Source organism: Zootoca vivipara, chromosome 1 (genome assembly GCF_965207765.1).
Source record: "Zootoca vivipara chromosome 1, rZooViv2.hap1.1, whole genome shotgun sequence".
Taxonomy (NCBI): Eukaryota; Metazoa; Chordata; class Lepidosauria; order Squamata; family Lacertidae; genus Zootoca; species Zootoca vivipara.
This window is the reverse complement of record NC_142582.1, coordinates 73,981,899-74,004,214: the sequence shown is the minus strand read 5'-3', so window position 1 is coordinate 74,004,214 and position 22,316 is coordinate 73,981,899. Positions and strand designations below refer to the sequence as shown.

General features: G+C 41.8%; 1 protein-coding gene across 2 annotated transcripts in view; it reads left to right on the top strand.

Moving 5' to 3' along the window:
• Positions 1-18,744: 18,744 nt before the first annotated feature.
• ANO3 (anoctamin 3) overlaps positions 18,745-22,316 on the top strand; it is a 233,229-nt gene continuing 229,657 nt past the window's right edge. The window contains exon 1 of one of the 2 annotated variants that reach the window (XM_035117599.3): positions 18,745-19,097. In XM_035117599.3, coding sequence (XP_034973490.2) covers positions 18,944-19,097 — 154 coding nt within the window. In that variant the 5' untranslated portion in view covers positions 18,745-18,943. The remainder of the gene's footprint in view (positions 19,098-22,316) is intronic. The other variant, XM_060275243.2, reaches the window with a different exon arrangement.

The following is a 22,316-nucleotide window of genomic DNA, read 5'->3' as shown; positions in this document are numbered from 1 at the left end:
TAAAAGTTAATAAAACATTTGTTGTTATCTTCCAACATGGTCTAACTTCATTCCACAATACAAGGAACAACACCAGATACATTGATTAAAGCTGTGAGAAGGGAATCTTGATGCAGTCACAAAATTGCATAAGCAGCCCTCTTTGCACTGTGCCTTTTGGAGCTTTCCAGACTTTTCATGTTGGTGACACACATTTTAGACTTGCATCATTTTGCAACACAGTAATTCAGTTTTACTAGCAAACCAGACAGTAAACTAACTGCTTTCCAGCCTTGGGAGGAGTGCGGGGAGTGTTTGTGCGACACACCCACACACTGCAGTTGCCACACAGATGTGTCGCGACACACAGTTTGGAAAGCTCTGGCATAGATGTGCACAAAGCAGAACGAAACAGCATTAATACAACTGTCAAAAATAAGTCTGTATAAATTAAAGAGGGAAAACGACAAATGTTTTCAGCCCAGTATGAAAATATTAATCAAACAGTACAGGAAGAACAATTGCTCATTTTACCAGGTTGGTTTGTCCTAAAAGGTAATTGTACGCAGTCTTTGTAGCTCCGCTATTGATATATGAATAAAAATGACAGTAACATAAAAGGTACATGAAGGAACACGTTGTTGGGAAGACAGCTAAGGTTCCTGCCACTGTCTGTGTATAAATGTAATAGAGGTCACCAAAAGAAGTCACTCTGCCGAACAGGAGAAAAAGGCAATCCTAGATTTGACAGCAACACTGCCATTGTCAATATTTGACGACGATGATTTGGTTTGCCCCTCGTGTAGTATCCCCGATGAGTGGAGTGTGACTTGGCACTGCAGTCAGGGTAAAAAATGATCTCCGCGTAATGAGAAAACATTGTGTGGTCTTATTGTCAGAGCAGGAGGTGACAATATCACAAGTCCATAATAGGAGGAACTATTACTGTCAGCAGTTCCAGTTTTATACTCCCTGTCACCTGCTCTTTTCATCTTACAGAGAATCTACTGAGGTGTTTTTATTTCCCCTTCAGCTCCTCTTTTATAGCAGGTGTCACCCTCATTCCCACTTCATTTTTTTTAAAGCACTTTCATTTCCCTTCATCTTCGCTTTCATCCCTGAAAAAAAACTATATACACTTGATGGAGGATTGGGAAAGGTTGTGGAGGAAGAATATAAAGTTTACTGTGTATGATGCTTTTAGAGAAAATATGATGAAAATGATGTATAGATGGTACCTTACACCGGTAAAACTAGCAAAGATTTATCATAAGCATGAAAATAAATGTTGGAAATGTAAGAGTGTAGAAGGAAGCTTTTACCATATGTGGTGGACTTGCCCCCAAGTAAAGAACTTCTGGGAAAAGATTTATAATGAAATGAAAAAAGTGTTGAAAAACACCTTTATCAAGAAATGAGAAGCTTTTTTACTTGGGATAGTTAGAGAGGAATTACCAAAAAAATGGTGTAACGTTTTTTTTCTGTATGCCACAACAGCAGCAAGGATTTTATTAGCTAAGAATTGGAAGAGTGAATATTTACCTACAGTGGATGAATGGCAGATGAAGATGATTGAATTTATGGAACTGGCCGAACTGACCGGGAGACTTCGTGACCAGAGGGAAGAGTTGGTGGAAGAAGATTGGAAGAAATTTAAAGTTTATTTAAGAAATAATTGAAATGTTGGAAATGTTTAAGATAAGACTTGGAAGTACAGGGAGGTTGTAGAGGAGGATTTGTAGAGGTATTGTAGTATATCAAGATTTAGATATAAGGGTAAAATAAGAATTGAATGTTGTTAAAGAATTAATATGAGACGAATTTTTGTTAGTTAAGGTAAAAATAAGATGATTGAAGTATGATATAGAAATTACTAAGGATGATATACAATGAAAAGCAGAAAGGAGGGACTTGAGGAAGTCAACAATGTTAGGATACATGAGTGATGAAGGCCTTCAGCGGACAGAGAAAATACAACAGAGATAGCACCTGTCTAATATTTAATGGGAACAACTACCAATGAGTAGGTCTTATGAGCATTGGCCTGTGTATAGTTCATTAGACAGCACTGGTAGTCAATGCAGACTGTCAGCTGCTCTCAAGGGCTTCAGACAGGAGTTTTTCCCCAACCAGATCTGGAGACCTTCTGCATGCAAAGCAAGTAAGTGTTCTTTTGCTGAGCTACAGCCCCTCCCCAACTCCCTTCTGACTGGTAATCAGGTGAGAGGGGGCTGGAGAGGGAGAAATACTAGCTAGATGGGTTTCCTTTGTTGCCAAGACGGGACAAGTGACAGGACACTTTTTGCAAGCCAGGCCTAAGACTGCAATTTTAGGCATACTTACTTGCAAACACTGAAATCAACAGGTCTTCGTTTTTGAGTCAACTTGCAAAGGATTATGCTGCACAGTCTGCATAATCTTTAAAGGTAACAAGTGCAAATGAAAGCAATCACTGCAAACCACCTGTCCTCTGCACATTATGTTGGGTATTTTCTTATCTCCCGGAAATGCACTGTTTTAATTCCCGTAGGATCAAGGATACAGCTGTTTAGGATTGCAGATTATATTCTATGCATATCTACGAAGTTCTTATGTCTCAGTTTTCTGTGGGCTGCAGGTTTGAATTTGAGGAGCTTTTCTAATTACCGGTATCTGCCTAGAATACTGATGAGCAGTAGTAGTTGGTTCTGTTATGGAAAGAGATGAACACCAATCACTACGGTGATAGAAAGGTAGATAGATAGATGATTGATAGATAGATAGATAGATAGATAGATAGATGATAGATAGATATGAAAATGCATGTGTTCTTCCCACATAGAAGTCATCAACACAAAACTTGTGATATGCCCTTTCTGTTTCCCTGCCTTTTAAGTCCATCTCAATCAGCCTTGAATTTTCTAAGGAATGGTAAGTAAGCCAGTGGCTTCCAGACCCAGGGATCAAACAGAACAAGAGATCTCTCCCTGCCTCCTTTAACTCTGGCTCTCTCACCTCACACCTGGCATGCCAACTGTGTCTTGCTGTAATGAAAAGTGTTGCCATTTACAGTCCCTGTATGTGCCACGTACTGTACATGCCACTGAAGGGCTCGCGCCCCAGCTCTCCGGGGGATTCACAACTGACAGTTGTGAAGCAAATTTCCAGAGGTTTTGTTATTCTCTCTAACATTTCCAAACCATTCTTCTTCTACTGCGGGGCTCTTTACATCTGGCAGGTTCATTGCTTTTCAGGTAATTGATGGGATAATTATGTTCACCTTTTGAGTATGTAAGGCAATAAATGGCTCCCGCAGCTTAAATAATTCTTCTCTCACCGTGGAGAAGCTCCGCAGCATGTCACAAATCTGCAACCTCAACCACGCATTATGCCCATGGCATCAGATATTTTACAATCTTGGGTTATACAATATCTCTTCCCTCGAGGCTTTCTATTAAACTAATTCATGATAATGTTTATGGGCATCTACTGGATTCATATTTGCCAGGCCAAAATCTGGTGTTCATATTTTGCAGCACAAAGGAATGTAAGTATAGGTTTCAGGAATCAAAGATGGTAACTGCAGTGGCAGCACAGCTGATGGAACGGAGCCACCCTTCCAAAAGCATTGCCATTGCTTTTGTTGTTGTTGTTGTTGTTGTTGTTGTTGCCGGATGGAACTGTGCACAAATCAGGTCTGGGCAGCTGCAGCAGTTGCTACAACCATCCATCTGGCACTCCTACAGATCCAGCAGGTTTGGCTTACCACATTTAAAAGTAAATGAATTAATACACATCTAAAGAGCCCCTCACCCCCTGCTCCACGCTGGCAAGACCATTTCTTCTCGCCAAGAGTCTAAAACTACCTACCTGTATCACTGTTTACAGTGGGAGAAAATGCAAGTTCCAATGGATTGTGGAAAACTAAATCAATACTCAGGGTACACCTGGGAGCATTTAATATTCCAGGTAACACAGTGTTTCCCTACCCACACAGCAGTTGTATGAACAAAAAGTTTCCAATGACTAGAAGGTCAAAGAAAGAGAATCTCGTAAAAAAAATTCCAGGCTACGTTCTCCACTGCTAAATACTGCTAAACTCCAAGAGCTCCTATATTTTGTGCTAGTACTCCATAGTTCAGGGGTCAAAAGGAGTCGCCACTAGTGCAGATGGCTTTGTCATAAATGGTACCCCCCCACACACACACACATCCATCTTTCTTCAGCAGCTGAATCCTGTGTGATTCTTCTCAGGGAACTGCACTTTGTCAGAGAGAGAATCATCTGTGGTAGATTTTACAAGTTTTGTGACTTTTGACCCTTGTGCCATGAAAGAGCCCTCTAAGCTCAGCTTCTTTTCTTTTATCTGTGGTACTACTCCAGGGCACTGCAGTGTGTTCTTAATGAGCCCAGCACTTTCTTCATAATTTCAGAGGTGCAGAGGGCTTGCTAATTAACTTGACATATTGCAGCACCAGGCATCAGCAAGGAAGCGGGGGAAAGCTTTATAGCCGTAGCCTAAAATGACATTGCTCCTCTTGAGTGGGCTGCCAAGCATTATTTCTTATTGTGCGCTAGTAGTGCCCCTTGCTAGCTCTCTCAGAAAACCAGTGGGACAGCTTGACTGAGTCTGTAACTAATGGTCACTGAATTGTTGAAAGCTCTATTACAGCCTGCGAATTAGTGCTCTGTCTTGACCAAGTACACCCCGGCAATGTTTGTTTAGTGAGAATGACGGCTTCATTTATCTCACCCGTCCCTCTTAAAGTTCATTACTGATGCTGTTGCAGGGGGGATGAAAATTGCTTCCCACAGGGAAGTCATTCCAGATCTGTCCACCTGCCATCCGACCTCTGCATGTTTGCCATGGAACTCCTTGATTTTTGTGGAGGATTCTGCAGCACGTTATAGGCCAGTTGTTGTATTTTTAAAACCTTCCAGAAATACTGTCTGTATGCATGTGTCTGCTGAGGAAATCTTACATGCCTGCCATAAAATTCCATGCACTTATACCATTCCATACATTTGGAAGTTTTAGAAGATGTTGGAGGAATCAGGGCAGACAAACACATCACTTAGTTAAACTGTGGAATGGCCACTAGCTTGCATGGCATTAAAAGAGGGTTAGAGCAGGCATCCCCAAACTTCGGCCCTCCAGATGTTTTAGACTACAATTCCCATCTTCCCCGACCACTGGTCCTGTTAGCTAGGGATCATGGGAGTTGTAGGCCAAAACATCTCGAGGGCCACAGTGTGGGGATGCCTGGGTTAAAGCAATTCATGAATGATTGCAAGCCACGGTGGTTATGCTCTGCCACCAAGTTTTGAGGCAGCAATACTTCTGAATACTAGTTGCTAGAAACCACAGGAAGGAAGAGTGCTCTTCTACTCAAGTCCTGCTTATAGGCTTCCCGTCGGTTACAGGCCGCCTGTTTAATTATATGTTCTAGGACCTTTCCTGGTATTGGCGTTAAGCTGACTGGTTGGTTGTTACCTGGGTCTTCTCCCCCCACTTTTGAAAATAGGGATAACAAAAACATAGCCTAGATCTTGAAACTAGGCTATGAGATCATCATAATATTTAAAACACATACTGACGTACGGTAGAGATATTGTCTGAATGAGCATCAACATCTACTGCATTGATGATGTATTGATGATGCTGGCTGATAGTACCCTTTCTGTCAGTTTTATAACCTGGGAATATGGAATGAATATAGCTTACCTGAGAGTGATGCAGATTTCCCCAGCTCTTTATGATCTCACAAACTAGAGCAGCAGATTTCAGGTTGGAGTGTTTAAATGATGACTCAGACTAATTTACTTTAAGCTGGTTCATTCTGGAGTATTCCATATGTTGACAACACAGGAACTGGCAGAAGTATTTTGTGGAGCACCCTGTCTATGTTGGTTAAGAGATTGGATTTTATTCAAGAATACAGATTTACTGGATTTGGGAGGTTATGACAACAGAAACAAATGGCATGCATATTTATGGTATGATAAAGTAAATGTGCATAAAGGATTTCTGAACCACATAATAAGAAAACCAATATTTGAGGTGTGGAATAGATATAAAAATTTATTGGAACGTAAAACTCCTTGGTGGCTCTCTTCAATAGAAGCAATAGCGGTCAAAAAGTTAAATATGAAAGGAGAGTGGACCACGTATAGAGATTTATTGATAGAAATAGGAAGTCAGTTAAGATTAAAAACATTTGAAGAAATAAAAGAGTTATTGATGGATTGGTTGCAATATCATCAGTTAAATGATGTGTTTAAGGAGGATAAAAAGAAAAACATTTTTGCACAGTTAGATCTAGACTGGAGATAGATATATTGGATGACAAGAGGAAAATATTATCGAAAATATACAAATCATTATTGGAATGGCATACTAAAGGACCAAGAGGTTAAAGGGGTGATGATATAATGGGCTAAAGACTTTGGATATAATATTCAGCTAGAATCTTGGGAAAGGTTGTGGAAGGAAGGTATTAATTTTACTGCATGCACTGCATTAAAAGAAAATGTTATAAAAATGATGTATAGATGGTACCTAACACCATCAAAACTTGCTAAACTGTACAGGACAAGATCTAATGAGTGTTGGAAATGCAAAGAAAAGGAAGGCGCTTTAACCACACTTGGTGGACTTGTAAAGAAACCAGAAGCCTTTCTATTGGGTATAGTGGGTGAAGAGATACCAAGAGAAGGTAAAAGACTGTTTATGTATGCAACAACAGCAGCAAGAATTCTTTTAGCCCCAAAATGGAAATAACAAGAAGTGCTAATGAAAGAAGAATGGCAGATGAAAATGATGGACTTTGCGGAACTGGCGAAGCTGGCGGGGAGAATCTGAAACCAGCATGATCAAGTATTTCAAAAGGATTGGAGTAAATTTATATGATATTTGAAAGATTATTGTAAGCAATTGACTTTACTAGCAGGGTTGTCTGAAAACTTGTAAGGAGAAATTTTCTCACTTTCTATATTTCTTGAATTTTTGAGGTATTTAGTAATGAGTGTATTTAGAATTGGAAAATGTATAAAATGCTGTGATATAAAGGTTAATTTTGAAAGCCATGAAGCAGGAGGGAGCGAAGTCGATAGGCTCTAATGAGCCAGAGAGGTAAAGTGGATAATAATGATGTAATTATATATTGTTAAATGGGGAAATTATATACAAAAAAGAAGAAGAGAAAAAAAAGGGGAAAGCAGTACAGTTGTACCTTGGTTGTCGAATGGAATCCGTTCTGGAAGTCCATTTGACTTCTGAAAACGTTCGAAAACCAAGGCACTCAATCGGAAGCCACATCAGATGTTCGGATTCCAAAGAACATTTGCAAACTGGAACACTCACTTCTGGGTTTGTGGCATTTGGGAGCCAAAATGTTCGCGTTGCAAGGTGTTCGAGAACCAAGGTACGACCGTACTCTGTACCTGAGCACTGCTAATTTAGCCAGGGCCGGCTCTAGGTAGAGTCCTGGTGGTGTGGGGCGCCGGGCCAGTAGGCAGGGCGCTGCGCGGCTAAGCCGCGCGGAAGCCATGCTGCGCCCTGCGAGGGCGGGGGCGCCGGAACGATCTCCGCCCCTCAGCGCCAGGGCGCGCGACCTGCTCGAGACGGCCCTGAATCTAGCCTAGAGAGAGGCTGTAAAACCGCTGCCCCTTTGCTGGTGCTAAGAACATACTTTTGAATCTTTTCCGCATCCCATCCCCCAAACAGAGCTTTCAAGTCAATGGCGGTCTACTCCATAGAGCTGCCAACCATGGAAGCTTTTCTGTTGTACTGAAGTGACCTGATATAAACACACTCCAGTGGGGCAACTCATGGGCAAATGGGGGCAGCTGCATGTACAAGGCATCCCTGAATTTATCAGGTCACCCAGAAATCTCTGGACTGAACTCAATATGTTTAATTATCTGGGGTTTAATTTAAATGTCAATATGCTGTGTTTATTTATCTCCATCTATACGTTGCAATATTCTAAGTGAAATACAACCCACTAAAGGTGTAAGATCAAGTACCAGGCAGCAGCAGCTGTAAGGAATCTCTGCTTTATGCTCTAAAAATAATGGCACAATTAGCTTTCAAAAAATGTCACAGATCAAGTATCGTTGGCAAACTCTGTTCACATAACAGGTGCTGTTAGTGCAGTTATTAGCTCTGTTAATGGCTGCCTACCCAATGATTCCCCCACGTTTTGAGCAAATCATAATTTCCTTTAAAAAATGGGTTTTCAAAGTGGCAGGCTGACTTTTGGCTCTAACATTAGAAACACAGCTTTCACTGTCAGCATAGAATTCTGGTCTTTAATGAAAACAGAAGATACATAATTGACATAAATAATCCCACTTCTCTGAAAAATGCTTTCAACTAGACATAGGTTCAAAGTCATTTGAGAAGACAAAAGTTGAAAGTGACCTTTTAATATGTTATGCCTTTTTTGGAAGGCAAAGCTCAACCTTGAAACAAATTATTGCTAAAAATGACAAGCAGTAGCTTTCAGCAATTCAAGGATAAAGTCTAATTTAAACTGAATAATTAAGGGATCAATTTAAGCGCTCTTTCAAATGCCAAGGAAGTCTAAATGTTAAATACTAGGGAAGAGTGTAAATTAGAAACTTGAAATCCAAATCTAGAGGATCCGATACAAACCCTTGATTTTTCATGGCTTTCTGTCATATTTTGATCAGGTCTCAATTATCTAAATAAAAACAAGTTGCGTCTCCTCTACTGACTTGCGTCCTGCCAGATGGGTTAGAAAATAATTGTTTATAATAGGTGTGGTGGTCTTCAGTCCAATACTTTGAAAATTGTTTGGTCTGCTAAAGTCACCTCAAGGGTTCTATGAGTTTTCCAATTTGGGGTTTGTTGTTGTTGTTTAAATTAATGACTCGCAAATCCCAGTACAGATAACTAAGCCTGATGGACCATAGTATACACCAGAGGCCACAAGATTCAAACTGTTGTGACTGTTCCAAACAGATTTAAGCAGCTGTTGGACTGTAGATTATTTTATTTTACTGTTCTGCCTGGGTCTAGTCAATTTCCTGGGATGGGACTGGAGAAACAAGCAGGTGTGCCCACTTCGGAGGAGGTGGTGGAGGGTTTTGCCTCAGCAGCAAAACCACCCAGCCTGGCTCTGGGGTCTAGGGTGGCCTTCTTCAGGAGTGGATGCATTACTTACTGGCTAAGGTAAAGTAAAGGACACCTGGGTGGTTAAGTCCAGTCAAAGGTGACTATGGGGTTGCAGCGCTCATCTCGCTTTCACACAGAGGGAGCCAGTGTTTGTCCACAGACAGCTTTCCGGGTCATGTGGGGAGCATGACTAAACCACTTCTGGTGCAACAGGACACCATGACGGAAACCAGAGTGCACCAAAATGCCATTTTACCTTCCTACCGCAGTGGTACCTACTTATCTACTCGCACTTTGACATGCTTTTGAACTGCTAGGTTGCCAGGAGCTGAGATTCGAACCTCCTGCCTTCTGATCAGCAAGCCCAACAGGCTCAGTGATTTAGACCACAGCACCACCCGCATCTCTTTCACTTACTGTCTAAGGCCAGCAGGCACAACTTCATCACATAGGGACCTGTTTGCCACACTCTGAACACCCCGCCTGGTCAACAGACCCCCCCTCCCCACTCCCCCGCCAGAAAGACTTAAGTACTGCTTTGGATTCCACCCTGTGCATCTTTTTCTGTTGTTTAACTATCAACACAATCAAATTTCCCCCCACATGCAAATCAGTTAACAATCTACCAGATAAAAGAAGCTTATTCTCCCACTCTTCTCGGTGGTGGCGCCTGTCCTGTGGAACGCCCTCCCATCAGATGTCAAAGAGAAAAACAGCTACCAGATTTTTAGAAGACGTCTGAAGGCAGCCCTGTTTAGGGAGGCTTTTAATTTTTAATTGTTTTGTTTCATTTTTCTGTTGTAAGCCACTCAGAGTGGCTGGGGAAACCCAGCCAGATGGGCGGGGTATAAATAATAAATTATTATTATTATTATTATTATTATTATTATTATTATTATTATTATTATTCTAACTGAGACATTGTTATAGATGTTTGTTGATGGCAGGTAGTCTTTTTCCATTTCTTTTTTTAAGGTTTTCGAGGGGGGGAGTTCTCACTGCTGAATATAAAGGCATTTAGCACTGCTAAGCACAATGCAATATTCCTCAAGGTAATTTCCACTAAAATAAGTGTGAAGCCACACAGGAACCATAACAGTTAAGTTTATGAGCTTCCTCCCTCCTAAGCTGTATACTTTGCATTCCTGCAAGCTCTTACTTTCTGATGCAAATGAGAATCTGTTAACTGTTTAGCAGATAACACTCTTTGGCTTTGTTGTCATCCTCTCTTCCAATTCTCTTTAGTATACTTTGCATTTTTATTGTAAAATTGGGGTGCAAATTCTGCAGAGGTTTGAGCCTCTGCAGTTGTCTTCTGGGAACTGCTTTGGAGCATAATGTCTTTATAAACTGACTATGACTAACCCTACAAAGGATCATAGATCTTCTCTCTATGTGTGCACATCTGAAACACATGATAGGCATAATTTAGAATTTGGTTCCATTTACCTATGTTCTTCCTGTCTTTGTATTATACCGTTAGGGTTACTTTATTTTTAAAATTAAGGTAGTAGGCACAGAAAATGTCTTCTAATTCACACACACACACTAGATGTAACTCAGCCGGCAACTAAATTTAGACATGGCAGCTTCAATGAAGATTCTTCTTTGAGTAAAACAGAGAGGAAGAATATCATCCAGTGACTATTTCAGGGAGACACAATGAGGTGCCCTCCGGATATTCATCTGGTTGACCACTGTGAGAACCATAGCTGCCAAGTTATCCCTTTTTAAAAGGGATTTTCCCTTATGCTGAATAGGCTTCCTCGTGAGAAAAGGGAAAACTTGGCAGCTATGGTGAGAACAGAATGCTAGAGTAGATGGGCTTTTGGTTTGATCCAGCAGGACTCTTAAGAACATAAGAAGAGTCCTGCTGGATCAGGCCAGAGGCTCATTTAGTCCAGCACTTAGTTCTCACTGTAGCCACTCTCTCGATCTGTGATTCCCAGCAGCTGGTATTCAGAGGCCCTTGTTAAGGGCCTTGTAAATTAAAATAAGAACTTTGAGCCTGGCCCACTACCACGGGGCAAGCAGTACAGGCTTTGGAGCACCAGAATTATGGGTTACCAATAGCCTGTCCCCATCAACAATCTGCACCAACTGGAGCTTCACAACCAGGCTAATGGGTAGCCCCACGTTGTGCATGTTGCAATAATCAAGTCTTTAGGTTACCAAAGCACAAATCATTGTGGCCAGACTATCCCTGTCCAAGAAGGGCCATTGTTGGTGCACCACTGCGGCTAGTAAAAGACCCTCCTAGCCACTGTGCCTGCCTGATTCTCAAGTAACAAAGATGGATCTACAAACACCCCCAAACTCTTAACTTGTTGTTTCAGAGAAGAGGAGTTTGGAATTGATAACCTGCTTTATCACAACCTGAAGGAGTCTCAATACGGCTAACCTTCTCCTTTCCCTTCCTCCCCCACAACAAACACTCTGTGAGGTGAGTGGGGCTGAGAGACTCCAAAGAAGTGTGACTATCCAAGGTCACCCAGCAGCTGCATGTGAAGGAGCGGAGAGGCGAACCCGGTTCCACAGATTACGAGTCTACCGCTCTTAACATTCACTACACCACGCTGGTTCTCCATCAACTCCATCAACAGGCACCTGGCCAATTTCCTGCAGGCAGGAATAGTGAAACCTGCAGGTTCATCCACCAGAATTCAAGTTCAGCTCATTGCCTCTCATCAACTCCACCACTGTGCCCAGGCAACCTCTCCTGACTCAGATGTTATGGAGAAGTAAAGCTCTGCGAAAGCAGCATACTGATGATACTTTGCCCCCAAACTGCAGCCACACTCAGTGGCTTCATATATATGTTAAACAGCATTGGGAACAAAACAGTCTCCCAGTGCTAGTCTCTAGGCATAACACTGTAGGTAGGGCCAGAACCACTGTAGAACAATACTGTGAATACCCAAGCCACAGACCTGGTCTATGAAGGTACTATGATCAATGGTCTCAAAAGCCGCTGAGTGACCAAGAAGCAGAAACAGAGTTGGCAGTTCCTCATATAAGCCATTCATCAGCAAAACCTAGGCTGATTCAGTCGCAAAACAGCACATGAACCCAGACTGAAATGGATCTATGTGATTTGCATCCTCCAGAACCTCCTGCACTTGCTCAGCGATCCTCCTCCTCACCACCTTACCCCCCAAATGGGGTGTTTGCAACCAAGCTTTAGTTGTTATAAACCCTAACATCAAGGGTGGTCTTCTTGAGATTCATTTCCAAAAATCCTTTGACACAATCACTTCCACAGGCACTAATGCCAATTATTTGAGTAACCTTTTTATTAGTCAGAAGCTGAATGCTTGTGACACTATTTGGAAAGCATAATTTAAATGTGATGCAATCCAGGATCAGAGCCCCAGTGAGAATGGCTGCAGACACAAGACAGATGCAGAGTGATAGTGGGGGGAGATAAATCATGTGTGGCTCAGGTGCTTTTTTGTCATGCTTCCTGCAAGTCCTTTGCATGAGCATCAAAAGGAAAGGAGCATAGGAAGCTGCCTTATATGGAGTCAAACCATTGGTCCATCTCAGAAGTGTCTACAGAGACTACTGTCTCTGGGTTTCAGGCAGGGAGTAATGAGTGTGTGTCATTCTGAACTTATTTCCATGGTTCATCAGTAAAGCCTTTGCCCATGTAGTTCTCAACAGATTGTGGTCACTTGCTGACATCCTGAGCCACAATGTGGCTTTAGGGCTCAGACGTCAACAGTTGACATGATTTTCTCAATGCACCAGCTGCAGGAGAAATGCTGAGAGCAGAGACACTCCTTGTACATTGCCTTCATAAACCTTACCTTGCCAGTCAAAAAGGACTCTTCACACTACTCAGCAAGACAAAATGCCCACCTAAGCTCCACAAGATGATTGTGTCCTTCCACAAGAACATGCCCAACACCATCCAGTTTGGCAGCTCATCCTTGGACGCCTTCCCTATAAAGAGCAGTGTGGAACAGGACTGTGTTCTCACCCCAACTCTCTGAGGCATATTCTTCTCTCAGTGCCTTCAGCTCGAATGGAGATAGTGTGTACTTTCATTTAAGGAGTGACAGGGGTCTGCTCAACCTGGTATGTCTCCACATCAATACAAATCTCTTAGGGACAGACAGAATGTTGGTTCATCTCTTTAGATCCATTGTGCCAGAAACTGAGCAAATGAATAAGAACACAAACATCACACATTTTCATTTTGCAGGTGAAAATGATGGTGTTAAAACACAAAACACAATCATCCAAGTTTTGCTTCAATGCCACTGTTTGCCCTTTTTTGTGGGGAGGAGCATTATTCATTGCAATAAGCTGTCACCTAATTTTGCCTTTCAATCTCTTACATGTCTTCTTGCTTTCACTTTTTATCTCCAGCAGCTCATTGCTTTTATCAGTTTTATGGACAAGAAAATAATCCCTGTTATGATAGATGAACTCATCATTTTCTCCTCTTATTTAAAAGATGACTGCTTTATTATCCTAAAATTAGGTAATTTGTTTGTTGAGGGAAACACCTGCATAAAATGTTAGGTCAATGTAACCACGGAAGATTTCCAAGTGGATATAAGAATATTTCCATTAGAGTTTAACACAGAAGCCACTGCTGAGCTGATAATGTCATGATAAGCATTAAATAGGAGATGGACATTTTTATACGGAGATGTATGTTTATGGGCTGAATTGCTGAAAAAAACAATAATTTTAGAAGTGTAGCTTAAACATCCAAAGAATTGGACACTAAAACTGTCTCTCAAGCATTCAAGTACAAGTTTATCATCATGCCTTGGACAAGGGAAATCTCCCGAATTACTTTTATGGCAGCATATTCTATAGATTGATTTGCAAACAATGGGCCCTTAATTATAGAAAAGAGATGAGCGGCAGAATTCTGCACCAGTTATGTTGCCACAAACCCATGAATGATAGTGGCTCTAATATTTTATCTTTGCCTGCAGGTTCTAGGGATGGAATTTCCTTGCCCTGGTAGCTTTTGCTTTCAGGCCAATGCTCACTAGAGAGGTTCATAAACATCTTCCTTTTATTAGAAATAACACATAGAAACAAAGCTACCATGCAACAAGGCAGAACAGCCCATGCAGCCTTCCCTTCAATCTGCTACCTCTCTGTTCCAAATTCATTTAAGGTACATTCAATGTGTCACAGTGGCCAGGTTCTTATTTTGCAGGCTGGGTCTCGGACAATTCTTCTGTTGGGGCCAAGCTTAATGTTACACCAAGCACAAGTCTTAAAACAGATGCCTACATCTCCATTTTGTTGGAGATGCCCAGTGCACTTCATTTTTTAAACTCATGCCAAGGAGGCTGTGGATATCCTGAAACATTGACAGGATGCAGTACCATGTTGAAGCTCAGTCCTGACAAGATAGAGGCTTTCTTCTCCAGTTGACAATCTGATATGCAGATTCACAAGGTGTTTGAGAACCAAGGTACGACTGTACATAAAACAATCTATTCAGCCCGGTTTAGAAATGAGAAACAATACGACATGGGAAAGAAAATAGAGATGCACTCTACCAGGAGAATTAGGAGATGTGGATCACTTTTCTTCTTTCTAGTGATGAATTGTGTGGTCCTTCTTTGGTCTTGGCATAACTGCTATATATTCAAGCAGATCAGCAGGGGAAATTATGGACTTCAAGTGACGGATGAGTATTTTAGGCTGAAATGAAGTACAATGATCATAGCCGGCAGATGGCAAATGAGAGAGTGAGAGTTGGTGAAGAGGGGCTCTTATACATAATACAGTATTTGCAGTTCAATTGCGAAGTGTCCAATGGAACATGAAGTCTATGGAATGAAAACTATAATTCACCCAGAGTGCCAAAACCAAGTTAAACGTAGGTATGTGTGCAGTAATTTTGAGGAGAAAAGAAGGGAAGCTCATTGCGTCATTTTTTGAAATAGGTAGGACACCTTCCAAATGGCAATGGCGATAGAGCAGGCACCCCCAAACTTTGGCCCTCCAGATGTTTTGGACTACAATTCCCATCTTCCCTGACCACTGGTCCTGTTAGCTAGGGATCATGGGAGTTGTAGGCCAAAACATCTGGAGGGCGGCAGTTTGGGGATACCTGCGATAGAGTGACTTGTCACATAGGATGCCAACTTGGACCTCTGCTCACTCTTGAGAACACCTAGACAGGTTGGGAACCAGGCAGGAGATAGATAGCTACTCCTTCAAGTATCTTGTTATGGGAAAGGGATGACAGTAAAAGCTGTTCGATAGTGGAACAGACGCCCTCGGGAGGTGGTGGTCTCTCCTTCCTTGGAGGTTTTTCAGCAGAGGTTGGATGGCCATCTGCCATGGTTGCTTTAGTTGAGATTCCTGCATTGCAGGGGGTTGGGCTAGATGGGGTTCCTTCCAACTCTACAATTCTGTGATTCTACGAAATATTTATGTAACACTTGTCAAGTGCAGCATATTCCACGATCCTCTTCTCATTCATCATTACTTTGCCAGTTTCACAAACACTCTCACTTTAGACTGAGAGAGATGACTTGCTCAAGGCCACCTAAAGAACTCTTCTCAGAAGTGGAAATTAATTCCAGGCCTTCCATTCTCTCCATTGCACAACAATAAGGATAAAAGCTTGTCTGAACTAAAAGAAAAGAAAAGAAAATTATCTCTGAGGGCGAGAATGCTGAAAAAGAGAGGTAATGCTTATCCAAATAATCAGGCCCTAGCTTTGTCTTCGAGGAATAGGCCTGCATTTTCTTTTTAAAAAAATTAAAAAAAAATTTACAAAGGCAATATTCTGTTCACATGCTATATTAGTGCCAGTTAGCCTTGCCATTTCAGAGATGGGCTTTTGATGACTACTTTTATTAAAAGGTAGGAGTCAATCTTTTCTGCACCAGAATAAACAGTCTTAGGCTTTTTACTTTGGTGCTAAACTGAGGAAGCATCTAGACTCCAGGGAGTTAGAACAACAGTAACAAAACACATCTTGATGTGGGGCACAGGTGCATTTGTTGCTTTAGCAATGTCCCAGGTAATGTCTTCATGATCACCTGAAACATTTGCACAGTTAAATTTGCATATTGTAATTACTTTAACAATTTATGTGCCCCTCTGGCGGGAGATTACATTTTCCAAGGGAAAACATAATGTTATGAGTTTGGAGTGTTAAGATGGGTGCCAGACCCCTCTAAACCCTGGATCCAGCTAGTGTTGGGATTTAATCAAGGCTTCGCATTCTTGGAATAGCCAGGCTAGCCTCCTAGTGAGGTGACATCCTGGATGACGAGCCGTTGGGGGGGGGGGATTAAAGGGCTCAATGCAAGACGGCAAAGGGCTGGAGGGCCCTCCTTCAATAGAAAAAGCCAGCGTTTGGAGTTGAAAGTGAGTGCAATGTTTTATTTATTTTATTTGTTAAATGTGTTCAACTATAGACCTCAGGACAGTTCACAGCATAAAAGTACAAGATAAAAACACAAAGATAAAAAACCCACTTCATTATACACCTTTAGGCGCCAGGCAAAAACGTTCCTTTTTAACCAGGCGTTTGGTTGATCTGTTTGACATCCTATACCCTTTTAAAATGTGTCTCTTTTTTTTGGGGGGGGTGTTATTGGGTTGTTGTTTTTATTTTGATTATATATATTCAGTGCTTTTTCCTGGGGGGACGCAGGGGTACACATACCCCTAATCATTTTGTGAATCTAAGTTTGACCTCATTGAGGGGCAGTATTTCAATATGAGTGGGGAAATGAGAGCACCCCTAAACATTTTTTTAAAGGAAAAAAAGCACTGTATATATTGTGGTTTTTATGTTGATCTTTCCTGTGACCTGGCCTGAGACCTCTGGCTATAGGGCGGTATATAAATTCAATAAACAACAACAACAACAACAACAACAACAACAACATAAAAAGAACAAAAATAAACCAAATCACCCCCCCCCCCCGTCTTCCACCAACACATTTGAAAGGGTACAGGATGTTAATCAGCTCAAGGCCTTGTTGATGGCAAGGATTGGCTTCTCTCTATCTGTGAATCCAATCCACAAAACAAGCATCACAAAATTGCGCCTTGAGGAGATTTGGAGAGATTGAGTTTACTGCTATCAGATAAGTACATCAGTTGCACAGGATAACAGCGTTAGCTTCTATGTTTTCTCCCTTTCTCTTGATTGATTTTTCTGCCATAAAGAAAAATGTCGTGCAAAATATATACTTAATTATGATCTCTAAGGACTGTATTTTGTCCAGTGGAAGGCACCCAAAATCTACACGGGATAGTAATTTTTGTATCTATGTATTATTTCCTCTTGTTTTGTTATAGTTCATTAGGAACGCCGTTGATGTGGTGTTAGCCTAATTTTCATCAGCTGTGGCATACAGGAAACCGTAAGGCCCCAGAATAACTTCAACGCGAAGCCAGTGTATCACATTGTGTGCAATTTCTTACTGTGGCCAGAAGGTGCCTCTCTTCATCTGGGCTTGGAAAGTGGGGCAGGCACTGAAGCGAGCGAGGAGAAGAAAACAAGTTCTTTTGATGTGTGATGCTCTGTACATCTGCACAGCATATGGGATAGAAGTGGAGAGAAAACATTAGGAATACTATGGTGCATTCCTTCTTGAAATGAGTCACATCCACAGCATACATTTAAAGCACATGGCTTCCCTCAAAAACTTCTGGAAACTGTAGTTTGTTAAGAGTGCTGGGTATTGTAGCTCTGTGGGGGAGCAAACTTCACTTCCCATAATTTTGTCAGGGAAAGCCATGTGCTTTAAATGTATGGTGTAGGTGTCAGTGGAGCACATTTTCTATGGCAGGAATAGGTAGGAGATAGATTCTGATTCATTGATGGGTCACTGGCCAATTTCCTGAGGATTTTTGGTTGCTAAAGTTTGACACAGGCCCTGAGAAAAGTACACAGGATTCCTTAATGACTGGACAATGCTTTCTGGTTATGCACTTTTGCTTTGTAAATTTGAAAATACACCAGTGATCGTGACCTTCTACTTAAAATCATGAGGACCATAAAAAAAACACATGAGCCCAACAATTACTTGTTGATTCATTTTCATTTCTTATGTTTACACCTTACCTTTCCACACATGAAATGCACAAGGTGTATAACCACAATGACACACACCAATTGGCAAATAATAATAATAATAATAATAATAATAATAATAATAATAATAATAATAATACCATTAAAATCATAAGAAATGGTTAGTTTTTTTGATGCTGGGCTGCTGAAAATCATTGATATTTGGGGGCATGGATTCTGTAGCTGTACCTCATTTGGTCTCAAGCATACGTTTGCTCTTGATTTTAGGTACCTTGTTGCAAATTTCCAAGGAGAGGAGGTCTGGGAATTCTGGCATAACTAACTTCCACTTTTCAGCTGCCTACTGCAATGTGGAATCCACTTGTTTTCATTGGTATGACTAAGCCCCTCCCAGCTCAACAAATGAGAATTGAAATGTGAATTAGGGCTGCTAAAACAAAGTTATTAGGAGCAGATCTTAGCAAGCATACAGATGTCTCCACTTATCCTGTTTATTTCTTCAGCAGCCACACAGAGACACCATAGCATTGCTGTCACACAAGTATAGAAAACCTTTCTTAAAAGGAATAGGGTTTGGGGTTTCGTTTCGTTTTTAATCCTGGGACAAAACTATGAAGTCCAGGAGATGTACCTGAGCTTGTACCCACTTTACTGGAATTACTGATTCTGGGTTTTTGTGAACCACTGGTCATTTTCTTGAAGTTTTTATTTGGCAGCCAAGCCAAGGATTCACCTGGGGTCACTTCATCATACCCAGCGGATAACTGAAACTTTTATCTAATTTTATTTTTATTTTTGCAATGTCACTTGAGAAAATTGAACTGGACACTCTCTCTCCTGAAGATGTGGATGGCAGATGTTATTCTCAGCCAGAAATTTTTGAGACCAACTTCAGCAATTCACATGTGGATTGGTGCAAACATGAACTTCATTCCTCAGTCTCTTTGCCCAGTGGTAAGCCTGAATTTAAATTCATTTTAAAGTGCCATCTTTTTTATCTAATTATGTGTCTGGAATCACATGTGTAACAGGCTTTTGACAACTAGCAGTTATATGTGTCAGGATAAATTAACAGGGCTTGTTAAGGGCATCGTGTCCAATTGATGCACCATTTAGATCTTGAAGACTTCTGGGTTAGTTTGTTTTTAAAGGCATTTAAAGACTGCACTTTATATTAGTCAAGATTTGTATTAGTCCTATAATGTGTTATTATATTGCCTCAATCTGTGCAATTCATCAATGTTTTGATCTGGTAGGGGACACAGAGGAACAGGTGCTGGTGGTATATACAATAACAACATCCACATTGTCCATCTTCATATACTTTTGTGCTGGTCGATGATCTCCAGTGGGCTAGGGACAAAGGTGAGAGCTGTTTCCTAGTTCTGATGGATCTCTCAGCGGCCTTTGATGCCATTGACCACGACATCCTTCTGGACTGGCTAGAGGGGATGGGAGCTGGGGTTACTGCTATACAGTGGTTCCGCTCCTTCCTCCTGGGCCATGTTCAGAAAGTGGTGTTGGAGGGTGAGTGTTCAGATCCATGGGCTCTCACTTGTGGGGTGCCTCCGGGTTCCGTCCTCTCCCCCATGCTTTTTGACATCTACATGAAGCTGCTGGGAGAGATCATCAGGGGGTTTGGGTTGGGTGCTCATCAATATAAGGATGATACCCAGCTCTACCTCTCTTTTAAATCGGAACCAGTGAGGGCTGTGAAGATCCTGTGGAGGCAGTTGGAGGCTGGATGGTGGTTAACAGATTGAGGTTGAGTCCTGGCAAGACAGAAGTACTGTTCTTAGGGGACAGGAGGTGGGCTGGTGTGAAGGACTCCCTGGTCCTGAATGGGGTAACTGTGCCCCTGAAGGACCAGGTGCGCAGCCTGGGAGTCATTTTGGACTCACAGCTGTCCATGGAGGTGCAGGTCAATTCTGTGTCCAGGGAGACTACCAGCTCGATCTGGTATGCAGGCTGAGACCCTACCTGCCTGCAGACTGTCTTGCCAGAAAGGTGCATGTTCTAGTTATCTCCCGCTTGGACTACTGCAATGTGCTCTACGTGGGACTACCTTTGAAGGTGACTCGGAAACTGCAATTAATCCAGAATGCAGCAGCTAGACTAGTGACTGGAAGTAGCCACTGAGACCATATAACACTGGTCCTGAGAGATCTGCATTGGCTCCCAGTACGTTTCTGAGCACAATTCAAAGTGTTGGTGCTGACCTTTAAAGCCCTAAACAGCCTTGGTTCTGTATTCCTGAAGGAGTGTCTCCACCCCCATCATTCAGCCCGGACGCTGAGGTCCAGCGCCGAGGGGCTTCTGGCGGTTCCCTCACTATGAGAAGTGAAGTTACAGGGAACCAGGCAGAGGGCCTTCTCAGTAGTGGTGCCTGCCCTGTGGAAGGCTCTCCCATCAGATGTCAAGGAAATAAGCAACTATCTTACTTTCAAAAGACATCTGAAGGCAGTCCTGTTTAGGGAAGTTTTTAATGTTTAATGCTGTCTTGTGTTTTTAACATCCAGTTGGAAGCTGGCCAGAGTGGCTGGGGAACCCAGCCAGATGGGAGGGGCATAAATAATAAATTATTATTATTACTTTCAAATGAGATGGCAAAACCTCAAAGATTTATCTGGGTCTCTATATAGAATAGCTAACAACCTTTTTCTTCTGCAATTATTCTCAATCCTTCCCAGGAATGGGTCTCACACACATTTGGCCATTGCGAAAGGGAAGGGTCAATATAAGGCTTATTAATTTCATAACTCCATTTACTCTGACAGCAGGCCTCATGTGCACACAATGTCAACTTTCTCTGTTTGTCATTGGCTTCTCCCACCCCACCCCCATGCACACACAATTGCACACATATTATGGTAGGGTAGGTGGGGAAGATGATGATGATTGTAGATGAGCTTTATAGAATCAACATTCACCAATGTGGGTGTGAGTGGAAGGCAACCAAGTTGTGATGGGGCAGCCAAGTTTGTCATCTATGTGTCTACCCAAATTGGAATCTATGGTTGCCAGTTTCATAACAAACCAGGATATTATAATTGATTTAATATCATGTCATGTTCCAAAATGGGGAACTGCATTTTCTAGGTTTGGATGACATGGGAAACTTTGGTTAGTTAAAGGCTGCCTTGTCCGATTCCCTGAACTGTGAAGGGAGGAGTGACTGATCTTCGTGTGAGACATTTGTAGCTCATTAATCCCAAGTGTGACCATCTGAAATATGCTGCCACCAACCTAGACTCTTTTATACATTAGCTAGATGTTTGTTGCTTTAAAATACTGATTTAGAAATAGTTGGCCAGGATCTGCTGCTAGTTTGTGAGTTGGTGCCAGAGTACCAGCAGACTGTTATGAGGACACATTGTATGGGGGGCTGGAAAGAAGAAGAGGTTTTGTGGAAGATTGATAGAGATCTGAATTTTATAGAGGGGTGTCTTTTGCCTAAGCAAAACCTGTTTTTTTTATTGAGAGGTCCCTTGGTGCTGGAATCTTGAAATTACTGTCTCAAAATAAATAAGAAAAATACAATGCAATATCACAAATGTTCATGAGCATCTGTTTAAGGAATTGTTGAGAGTATGTACCCACCCCCCATTAATTCCATCCACGCTCATTCACTGAAGAACTGCAGTTTGGATCTCTACTTTGCCATCCTTAACTGTAGTACGCAGCCTATTTCATAATGAATGTCATCTTACATGACTCACAGGGGATGTCTCTGACTGACTTATGTCTGCACCTGATGTATAATCACTTGTTTCCCCAGGAAGTACAAGCAAAAGAAGCATACCACACCTGAATGTAAACATGGATCTGCTTTCGTTTAGTGGAAAGGGGAACCATCTCATAGGAATAGGACATAAATGTAAACTATAGGAAGCTGTACTTAACATGCACATGCAGATACAGCTTGAAGCAAATGAATTTGGGTTTTTGTTTGCCGCTGAACTTGACTTAGCAATTGCACTTTCTATCCTTAAGCATATCATAACAGAAACGTTTGAATCAAGGCATATTCCAACAAAGCAAAAATACTCGAGGAGGATGCAAAGCAAGCCTGGTGATGGGTGTGGCCTGGGGAAAGAGGGTGTGGCTTGTGATGACCCCCCCCCCCCCAAGGGCCAGATTGTGTGCCATAGAGGGTAATGCTTGGCCTCCAAG